This window comes from Gekko japonicus, unplaced genomic scaffold (assembly GCF_001447785.1).
Source record: "Gekko japonicus isolate JY-2015 unplaced genomic scaffold, Gekko_japonicus_V1.1 scaffold105, whole genome shotgun sequence".
Classification (NCBI taxonomy): Eukaryota; Metazoa; Chordata; class Lepidosauria; order Squamata; family Gekkonidae; genus Gekko; species Gekko japonicus.
The window spans coordinates 1,220,887-1,232,463 of record NW_015167532.1 but is presented as its reverse complement, the minus strand read 5'-3'; the positions used below and the strand labels follow the sequence as shown (position 1 = coordinate 1,232,463).

Genomic DNA, 11,577 nt, shown 5'->3' with positions numbered 1-11,577 from the left:
AGAAGTGTGGTCATCCAGCCACACCCACCTTTTGCTTCTTATTCTGTTTACCTTGTTTGTTGTCAAAACACAGGGCTTTTTTTGTAGCAGGAACTCCTTTGCATGTTAGGCCACACACCCCTAATGTAGCTAATCCTAATGAGTTTCTGCTGTTGGGTGTGGCCTATTATGCTAATGAGTTCCTGCTGGGCGTGGCCAACTCAGGAGCCAGCCGGAACTCCGTTCCTGTGCGTTCCTGCCCAAAAATAGCCCTGAGTCCAGGCCACACTTCATGACCAGAGTGCAGCACTGAAATTAGGTACATCAATCACCGCATCAAACCACTGCACCTGTCACACTGGCACAACCATGAACGTCAGAACAGGGTGTAAATCGCCTTGCTTTGCACCGAGCTCCATTTAGTCCTCAGGTGGAAACAGATTCCCTCTGGCAACCTTGCAAGCATGCCAGGGAAATAACTACTCTCTGCTTATCCTATGCACACGGTGCTCATCATTCAAAAATCCACCTTGTGTATTATGGAAGGTGGGGTTAATGAGCAGATAATAAGTGAATGGGCGAGGGGAGCCAAACCCTGCCCCACCCCCCTCCTTACCTTCTTGTACTTCTTTGCTGGAAGCATTTATCTTGCAGCCTGGCTTTGATACTGGGAGTGGGTCAAGCTGGAAGACAAATGCTTGAAAGCAACAGAGTACAGTGAAGTGAGAAAGGGGAGGAGGCAGGGGTCCCGCTCCCCTTACCCACAAGCCCTTTTTACAAAAAACCCAAAAAACCAGAGCCTCCAGTTCCCACTTCACAACATGGAACATATAGGCACACACATCCCTCCCCATCCCGTCTCGGGTAGCCCTCAGGAGCAGGAAATCTCTGAATATGGAGGTTGTCAGTTGTTATTTTTAGCCAAGGAACTGGTAAAAATAAAAGCTTTGAGTCTTGCTTCCGTAATCTGAAGCACAGGACTGGATCAGGTTGTTTTGTAGCAAAGGCGGCTGAAAGACAACTGGAAACCTGTGGGCACTGTTGAGTCACACCACAACCAGGTGCAGAGTAGGGGAGCGCAAACAGACTGGGTGGCTGTGATCATAGTACCATGAGGCCCTCCTTCCTCAAATAACTGCACCACCACTTGAGGAATGATTGACCCTCTTTGTTCAGTTTCCTCTTACAGGTCTTGCCCTTTTGCCCATTGAACTTGGGGATCAGGAGGGTAGTTCTCTTCACTCCCCCCTCATCCTGGATGTCCCAATCTCTCCGTCTCCCCCGTCCACCCCAAGCTTCGCCTGCCCAGGCCCTTACAGCCCTCTCTAACATCCAGAACTGCCCCCCCTGTCTCCACTCAGTCTGCCCCTCCTCCCTACCCCTCTTAACCATACAGGAACACCCTCTCCACTAATAGTGGCTGTTACCAGGGCTATTTTTGGGCAGGAACGCACAGGAACGGAGTTCTGGCTGGCTCCCAAGTTGGCCACGCCCAGCAGGAACGCATTAGCATAATAGGCCACACCCAACAGCAGATACTCATTAGGATTGGCTACATTAGGGGTGTGTGGCCTAACATGCAAAGGAGTTCCTGCTCCAAGAAAGGCCCTGGGTTTTGACAACAAACAAGGTAAAGAGAATAAGAAGCAAAAGGTGGGTGTGGCTGGATGAGCACACTTCTGGTAACATGGGGGTGTGGACTAATGTGCTAATGAGTTTCTGCTGTTGGGTGTGGCCTATTATGCTAATGAGTTCCTGCTGGGCTTTTTCTACAAAAAGAGCCCTGACTGTTACAGTCAGCCTGCCTCCAACCACATGGGTCCTGGGAACCAATCAGTCCACTGGCTTTTGGCTTCTTTTTTTGGCTGCTCACCTCTCTCGCCCTGTCCTGGTCCTGGTGATGGTTCCCTGCATTCTCATCTTGGCAGCCAGCTCTCTTGTTCCACCCAGGAGAGTGTGGCCTGCAACCCCTCCCGAGTACAAAAACCCTTCCGTGAATTTGCTTCACCTAGAATTTGGTGGTGAAGAGGCTGCGGAATTTCTCTAAAGGCAGCAAAGTGATCGCTAAATGGATGGATCCTTGTCATTTTGAACAACTTTATAATGCATTTTTTCCTCTCTCTTTTTTTTTAAAAAAACTCTCCATTTCCTATTAGACTGGCAGTGCTCTCTAAAAGAAAACAATCACAAAGCTTTGGAAGCTGATTGTCAAGTCCTCATCCACTTCTGTGACATTATTGTGTCTATTCAATTTGGGCTTACTTTGCAGTGAATCAGCTCGGTTGTGAGAAGATTCAGCAATGGTCTCTTTCAGGGAAGTAATCTAAAAATTGCCTTTTCAGACAGAATAATTCATACCTGTATAAATGTCGGTTTCTTGGCAATTCTTCTGTGCTGAGGAAATAGCTGGAATAGAATGCACACGTAATATCATTACAGCTTCAGGATTATTTACCTCTATAGAATGATCATTAACATAAAATAGAGGCAGCAAGTCTACAGGTTATACATAGCTCTCTCTGCTCATCTAAAGCCCCAAGTTAAATGTTGGTCTCCAAGTTAAATGTTGACTGTCCCAGTCGTTTTCTCAGAAAGACTCTATCTCAAATTACTGTAAATTATAATTTTGAGACCATGATGGAGAAAGAATCAGAAACAAGGATATAAAATTGAGCTTTACAAAAAATTACATTTTCCACGGCTTGTGGTTTGCACATCTGCATATTATTTATGAAGATCCTTCTGACTAAGATCCTTCACTTTTTTTATAGCAGCTGTCAAAGAAATCGCAGTGCGTTCATGAACTGCAGCTGAACATCTGATATGTTTGTCAAAATGATATGGAAATTGTTAGTTGCATGCAGTTAAATATGCAGAATTAGCTGCTTACATTCTAACTGAGGTTTGCAAACTACTAAAGAATCTCATTCATTCAAGAGCAATAGGAAAAGAGTGATCCACTGTAGAGTCCAATAGGTCTTTTATAAAAACTCAGGGTGAGCCGAAATGCACCCAAAAGTTCCAGAAATTCCATGGGCACTGTCTGGAGCTCCATCCTCCGCCCCCTCGAAAAGAGAACATTGACTTTAGATATGAAAAATCCTCCATATTATTTACAAATGAAAATCTACAAGTTTATGGCTGCAATCCAAAAGTCACTTTTCTGGGAGTAAGCCCCAATGAATAACATAGGGTTGGGCTTTTGGGGGCTCCACCTCTTTTCTTAAAGGCACAGCCCCACCAAGAACTTCTCCTGTAAATGCTTTTTTTCAATTATTTTTTTAAAGGTGTGCACTCCTTTAAGCAGAGTGGGGTGCTGTACTTGACTACTTCCTGCACTGAGCAAGGGGGTTGGATTTGGTAACTTCTAGGATCCCTTCTAATTCTGTGTCAAGAAACTGGTCTCCTTTAAGAGAGTTTTTCTGCTTAAGTGTTAGCTTTCTTGACTATAGAAGTCATCACCCCCACCTGCCGGTTTGTTCTGTTGAGAAATGAACTTATTTATGAATTTATACACACACAATAAATGGACTGTGCACACACTTGTATGCCATGAGCCAAAGAAAGCTGTTTGAATCACCTACTGTGAGACAGAGTTCACATAGGAAAAGCCTGCCTGCATTTTATGTTAATGTAGCTTGCACACATTCAGCTCAAAGGATCATGGGAAGAAGAAGCACATGGTAGCCTTTGTTAGCAGAAAACAACAACTCAGAGAAGAAGATTCCCCCACTACTGCAGAGACGAGATGTCACGTAAAGCATGGACCCACCTGGAGGTTTCACTATAAAAGTAAAGACCCAAACCTTAGGTCTTTGCTAGCCACCCTTTTCTCTACGACCCCTATCTTCTATACCACCTCACGTTAAAATTATAGTTAACCATTTGCTGTAGATAAAGCATTTGGCGTAACAGTTCTCAGAATTGGTTCTTAGACTGGCAGAAGTGATTAACTTGCAGCAGCTGAGAACTGCAAAGTGGTTGGCAGCTTGCAGTTTAGAGCTCTATCCTGGTAACAGCTTTCTCTTGGTGAAATGGTTAAGAACACCTATGTAGAATAGACAGCTTGAGAAGAAGAAGAAGAAGAAGAAGATGAAGTGGAGTAGTAGTAGTAGTAGTTTGGATTTATACCCCACCCTTCACTTGGAGTCTCAGAGCCGCTTACAAACTCCTTTCCCTTCCCTTCCCCACAACAGACACCCTGTGAGGTAGGTAGGGCTGAGAGAGCTCTTTCAAAAACTGCCCTTTCAAGGACAGCTCTTGTCCGAACTATGGCTTGCCCAAGGTCATCCAGCAGCTGCAAGTGGAGGAGTGGGGAATCAAACCTGGTTCTCCCAGATTAGAGTCCACACACTTAACCACTACACCAAACTGGCTCAGAGAGAGAAGAGACTGCTATCGTCACACTCTGGGGCTAAGGTTTGCAGAAGCCTCTATGCTTTGAATTTAAAAGGCTTGATTCCACAACAGCTGAGTCATAATCCTCAGAATTCTGGCTTTTCTTCCTGCACTGAGAACTTCAGCCCCACCAAATACAAATTTGCCCTACTTCTGAGTAGGCCTGTTTAGGATTGCTCCCGGTATAAACTTGTGTTATATAATGTGATCACCATCAAGTGAAGGCCCAGCAGGTATGTCCAAAACAGTCTTGAGTCACAGTCCTCAAGTTACTCCAGAGTATTCTACCTAATCCTAATGGATTCCCAACAGTGTAAAACATTTGACAGCTGTGTCTTCCAATAATCCTGTAACCCACCCCCATTTCCCTGATGGGAGAGGCAGGGTGAGACACAGCCAAGCAGTCCAAGGCTATCTGAGTGCAGATCTCCTTGGTCTCAGTGGGCCACGAAACCAGTTTCCGACTCTGAATCAAGTATGATCAATGGCAGACAAGGCTATCACTAACCTTCAAAAAGCTGGACCCTTCCTAGGCAGGTTTTAAATGTACCCGAACACATGAACACATGAAGCTGCCTTAAACTGAGTCAGACCCTTGGGCCATCAAAGTCAGTATTGCCTACTCAGACTGGCAGCTGCTCAACAGGCTCTCAGGCAGAGGTCTTTCACATCACCTACCCCCTGGTCCTTTTAACTGGAGATGCCGGGGATTGAACCAGGGACCTTCTGCATGTAAAACAGAGACTCTTCCAAGTGAGCCACTGCGCTTCCCCACTTACACTTTATGCCTCTTTTCATCGTATCCCAAAATCTTGGTCACATCCCAGTCGCCAGACGTGACGCTCTGCAACTTATCGCTGCTGCTGTTGGGCTGCCGAGGCAAGAGAGAAAAAGACGGCATTTCAAAAAGGATGCGGCAGGGACGTTCTGATTAGTCACATCACTATGCTTTATCGTCTTTGGAACAGGTTTCTCTACCCCAGTGTGTTACAAAACAAGATGTTAATTTATTATTCCTTCTAGTCCTGACAGGATAAGCTGACTGCGCAAATGGAGCCAAATACATGCTTCAGATAACTATATCCCAGGAGTTCTCAAACATCTTTGTCAGTGTCCGGATGGCAAGACGTGGAACCTGCTTTTACTCCACACACACACCCCGGTTGCCAAGCCACAACAAACGGAGATGAGTTGACCTTCAAAACTCATCCTAGGCTGCGTCTCTCACCTAGAAACTAGAGGAGGTGATCCTGTTCCCCTCCCCACAATAAGCAGAGCAGGCCTACACAACCTGCAAATGGCGAAGATGAATGCAGCCCACCTGGGACCTTTTCTGCATACTCGAGTTGCTCCTGATTTTCTTGGGAGTTGATCCATAAGCACAGGAATTGGTTTGGGCAGGGTTCTTCTGCACATCTGCCCCTGTCTATTTTTACAGTTGAGGGGTTGGTTTATTTTCTTCTGTACATGGCTGATGTCCTCATCAATGCTCCCTCTAAGCTGTGGAGTCTTGTGAGCAAAAAAAAACTACTTTGGGAGCTACTGGCATTGATGTTGTGAGCAAGTGATTTGGCTGCTGCATAAATTGGTTTGCTTTGGAGTCGTCCTTCCTGAGCTAAGACAAAAATGTGTGAGCCAGAGGCTAAAAAAAACTGTGAGCTAGCTCACACTAACTCAGCTTAGAGGGAACACTGGTCATCATTAATATTGTTACTGGTGGTTTCAGATCCCCCCCTTATTTTTTTAAAAAAATAGCCCTAAAATATCAGTATAACACTCTAGTGATGTAATGATAGTTTACGTAGGTTCTCTGAATTCCCAGCTTTCTTTTTCTTTTTTTTAATTAAGTCTTTGTCCCTTTCCCTCTTGGAGATATAAGGGAAAAAACATATCTCCACAGAGGAAGGCACCAGAGACTTACTTTTTAATAAATGAAAGCTGAAAAGTGGGCTGGAGGTTGGTGAGACAAAGAAAACTGACAGAAACATTGCATGTTAGGAAAAAGCCAACTTAAAATCGGCTTCCAGAAAAACATTGGGGTAAAAGTGGTTTCAAAAGAGCAGGGAAAAACCTGGGGTGGGGTGAGCAGAGAAAACTAAAGGCACAAAAATGCATGCAGAAATCAAGAGGTAAACTGAAGCAGTATGGGGCTAGAAATGATGGGGGGGGGGAGAGACCCATGTGGAAAAGCCCTGGGGCTTGGCAAATATTATTCCCTGCTACCAAAAAAAGAAGGAGTAAGGGAGCTGTCCAGCACGCAGCTCATTGTGGCATTTTCTGAGACTTCTTGATAGTCAGCAGAAACATAGCTATAAACATGCTCTATTCTTCCCAGCTCTGGAGCTATTTTGCAGCACCGCAGATTTTTCACAGTAAGAGCTACTACTCTCCACAATGACTAGTTTTTGCTGTGCTTCAGTGTAAATCAACACGTTACACAACCCCTTGGCCTCTTTCTATTAATTTAGAACTTGTTTTGAACATAGTTTCTAAATAGTGGTTAAACCTGACGCCAGTTGCGGACAACAGAGAGGCAAAGGGTGTCAATCGTTGTTACTGAGCGTGCTCTGTTGTAAGTGAGCATGCTCAGTCGCCTTTACCTGCAAAATCTGACCAAGCAGGTGTTTTTCTTGCTATACTGGTTAAAATACACGCCTGTCAAGCTCCATTTCAGCTTGGTGGGTCACCTGCGGTGAAAATCTGATTTAAAGAAATATGCAGCACTCTCTGCTGATCAGAATCAGACACTGCTTCATTGGCCCATTCGAAGTACACATGAACAATGAACTGGGATGGAACAGTGAGGCATCTTGCATCTCCACCCCTTTCATATCCTTAGGAAGGACAGCCTCACTCAGCCGAGAGTGGGGCTCTGCTCACTGAACATAGGTAAATTAGACCTATTTTAAAAATAGTTTCCAACATAAATACAATACACCCAACTAAGACCTCTAAAATGAATATTGAGGCATCAGAAATACAGGAGATCCTGATAAGAACGGTTATTTGGAACAACCCCCCCGGCCCTTCGGCTAAATAACTGACCACAGGGAACCAAACTTTTTGACATGTTTGTCGTCGAGATTCCATGGTAATGGCAGCCTTTGGTGAGGAGATTTTCCCTGAAGGAAATGCTCCCAGAGTTTATCTTGCCAGTTTATCAAGGGGGGCACGGCTTTGTCTTCCCATTTTTGACCTGATGCACGAAAAAGTAAAACTCGATCTCTAGATCTTAACCAGAGTGGCATTTCCTAGCACTACTCTGGATGTGAGATACCTCTAGAGATCAGGGGTCATTTTGTAGAAAAAGAGGTACAGGAGCTCATTAGCAAACTCATTAGCATAACTTATATGCATGTGCCACACACCCTGACATCACCGGAAGTGTGTCAGAAGGCAACACCCACCGCTCAGGCTCCACTGGACTGTTTTGGATTGCTACCTATTGGGGGGGGAAGACGGGATCTGCCCTAACAGAGGAGGGGGAGCTTGTACCTGAAGGCAGCCTGAGGGGGAGCACTCTGCAACTTACCTGGCTGCTTCTTGCTCCTTGTGGCCTGACTGAGGGCTGCTGGGAGCAGGGGGCAGGGCTTATTGCATGTGCCCGCCCCCTGGGCTCCTTACTGCCGGAGCTCCACTCCTGTGCGCTCCCACAGGAAATGACCCCTGCTAGAGACAATGGTGCTCTCTAATCAAAACATCAGTGTGTGTTTATCACCGCTCACCCATATACTCAACAGAAGAAGTACAGGTTTGTCTCACCTGAGAAGACGACATAGAAATGTGATAGAAGCTGCCTCGCCCTCCCTGAGGATACGCTCGGACAAAGAAGAACTTCTTGCCATCTTTGGAGAAGACAGGCTCTTCGTTCTGTGAGTGACAAGCCAACGGAGGTGAATGTTAAGTACAGGAGCTTTGAAAAATAAACCACTCGTGACAGCAGCGATGGGAGTTCCTGTCTTCTGGCAGGGTCACCCCAGGACTCCAATCAGGGACCTTCTAGGAGTACGGTTGCAAGGAACCATGGCAGGTTTTTTCCATCGAGTTCCCTATGCTTTTTAAAATCTATATGAAGCCATTGGGAGGGGTCAAATGGAGATTCGGGCTGAGGTTGCCACCAATATGCAAATGACACTCAGCTCTGTCTCATGTTTTGAGCCAATTCCCGGTTGGCCATGGAAACCATGAATTGGTACCCTGGGATGGATGATGACCAACAAACTGAAAGTTAATCTCAACAAAATGGAGGTGCTTCCAGGGGTGGCGGTGACCCAGGAATTGGGGTGGCTCCTGTTCCGGATGGAGTTGCCCTGCTCCTAAAGGAACAGGTTTGTAGCTTAGGGGTGATGCTGGACCCAGGGCTCCTCTTCGATAAACAGGTGGAGGTGGAGGTCAGGAGCACCTTTCACCAGCTTCAGTCCTTCCTGGTTGAAAGATCTTGCCACTGTTGTGGATCCCCTGGTAATGTCTACATTAGATGACTGCAGCGCACTCTACGTGGGGCCGCCCTTGAAAGAGCGTTGGGAAGCTACCGTTGGTACCAAATGCTGCAGCCAGAACTCGGTCTATGTGGGATTGCCCATAGAATTGATCCAGAAACTTCAGCTGGTTCAACATGCAGCTATGCGTGTCCTGACAAGCAGTGTTCCCTCTAAGCTGATTTAGTGTGAGCTGGCGCACAGTTTTTTAGCCTCCGGCTCACACATTTTTGTCTCACCTCAGGAAGGATGGCTCCAGAGCAAACTACTTTATGCAGTAGCCAAATTGCTTGCTCACAACTTTGGTGCCAGTAGCTCACACAGTAGAATTTCTGCTCACAAGCTTAGAGGGAGCATTGCTGATAAGGACTCTCCAAAGAGCACATATACAACCAGTGCCCTGTCAGCTGCATTGGCTCCCAGTTGAGTATTGGATCAAGTTCAAGGTGATGGTATTAACCTTCAGAGCCCTGTGCGGTCTGGGACCAACAAATCTGCAGGATCGTCTCTCCCAGTATGCCCCCCCCACAAAGTGTCACACTCCGCGGATCAACATCTGCTGGTGGTCCCCAGCCCAAAGGATATCCGCTTAGCCTCAACCAGAGCTGGAGCCCTTTTGACGCTGGCTCCGGCCTGGTGGAACACTCTCCAGAGTGAGATCAGGGCCCTGCGAGCCTTGTTACAGTTCTAAAAGGTAAAGGTTCCCTTGCTCGAAAGCCAGTCGAGTCCGACTCTAGGGTTGCGGTGCTCATCTCCGTTTCAAAGCCGAAGAGCCAGCCCTGTCCGAAGACGTTTCCGTCGTCATGTGGCCGGCATGACTAAACACCAAGGCGCGCGGAACGCTGTTACCTTCCCACCGAAGTGGTACCTATTTATCTCCTTGCAATTTCTTGCTTTCAAACTGCTAGGTTGGCAGGAGCTGGAACTAGAGACGGGAGCTCACTCCGTCATGCGGCATACTCAGGTCTCGAACTGCTGTACTACTGACCTTCCACAGCCTGCAGTTCAGCATCTTAACCACTTGAGCCACCGCAGCTCCTTGTTACAGTTCTACAGGGCCTGTAAAATGGAGTTGTTCTGCCAGGCCTACGGTTGAGGTGGCGGCTGTCCAACCACATTGGCCTCCCCTGCTCTGCCTGATGTCCTTTATCATGTGCTGCTAATTGAGGTCTGCCTCCATGGCCAGGACCTAACTTACTGAGCATTCATACAGGTAGTTTTCTTCTGGAATCTTTATTAATGATGCTGACTGCCATCTGGCTTATTATAGGTTCTACATTTGTAATTACGTTTTAACTGTTTGGATTGTTGGGAATTACCATTGCTAACTATTGTTGTGACCTGCCACGAGCTCCGCGGAGCAGGGGGAGGGTGGGCTATAAATCTAAACAAATAAACAAATTAATAAACTGACATGAACGGGTCACAGGGATCATATCACATCAGTCTTGTTCCACCCAATTCAAAGTGCTGATATTGACCTTTAAAACTCTATGAGCCATGGGGCCAGCATACTGTAAGAGCTGCCTACCACCATACATGCCTACCCAATCACTCTGGTCATCTCCGGAGGCCCTGCTTCAGGTACCCCTGCCATCTGAAGCTAGACGGGTAGCAACTCGAGAAAGGGCCTTCTTGGACATGGCCCCCAAGCTCTGAAACTCCTTCCTTAGGAAGGTTAATCTGTTTCCCTCTACCAGTGTCTTTTGCCAGTGGTTAAGACTTCTGTTTTGTTTTCGCACTGTGCATTCCCTCACTAACTCTCATTGGCCTTCCTTCCTATTCATAAGAACATAAGAGAAGCCAATGTTGGGTCAGGCCAATGGCCCATCCAGTCCAACACTCTGTCACACAGTGGCCAAAAATACCAGGTGCCATCAGGAGGTCCAGCAGTGGGGCCAGGACACTAGAAGCCCTCCCACTGCCCCCCCAAGCACCAAGAATACAGAGCATCACTTTCCCCAGCCTGAGAGTTCCTGTCTATACCTTGTGGCTAATAGCCGCTGATGGACCTCTGCTCCATATGTTTAACCAATTCCCCCTTGAAGCTATCCATGCTTGTAACCGCCACCACCTCCATGGTAGTGAATTCCATGTGTTAAACACTCTTTGGGTGAAGAAGTACTTCCTTTTATCCGTTGTAACCCGACTGCTCAGCAATTTCATTGAGTGCCCACAAGTTCTTATATTGTGAGAAATACAAACATATATCTCTGTGTTTATACGTCTTATTTAATGGCTTTTAAATATTATATGTATGTATGTATGTATGTATTTTTTCATTGCTTTGCTGTTTATTTCCCTGGGAACCCTAAGTTGGTGGGAAATGCCACAGACAAATGTTTTAAATAAATACATAACCCCAGGCCTGTCTGTTTTTTCTCCTTTTTTCATATGTGCATGCGTGCAAGTGTGTGTGCACCTGGAAGTCATGGCGACCTCTGGTGACTGACCCCTACTGGGGGCCTGGGTGATATTCAGAGAGGTGGCTGAATAAAGCCTGCCCCCGCCTTCTCTCCAAGCACTTGCCAGAGTCGACCCTGCTTAGCTTCCAAGATCTGACAAGATCGGGCTTGCCTGGGCTACCCAGGTTAGGGCCCCAGGCCTGTCTTTGGACTCAAGAAATGTTACAGCTCTGACGTGGATGGCCCAGGCTGTCCTGATCTCGGAAGCGAAGCAGGGTCGGCCCTGCTTAGTATTTGGATGGGAGACAGCCCAGGAA

At 46.7% G+C, this 11,577-nt stretch overlaps 1 protein-coding gene across 1 annotated transcript in view; it reads right to left on the bottom strand.

Annotated features, from left to right (window-relative positions):
- DPP6 (dipeptidyl-peptidase 6) overlaps nt 1–11,577 on the bottom strand; it is a 308,399-nt gene that overhangs the window by 59,867 nt on the left and 236,955 nt on the right. The window contains exons 13-15 of the mRNA XM_015413434.1: nt 8,140–8,247; nt 5,157–5,248; nt 2,338–2,385 (exon numbers count right to left, since the gene is read on the bottom strand). Coding sequence (XP_015268920.1) covers nt 2,338–2,385; nt 5,157–5,248; nt 8,140–8,247 — 248 coding nt within the window. The remainder of the gene's footprint in view (nt 1–2,337; nt 2,386–5,156; nt 5,249–8,139; nt 8,248–11,577) is intronic.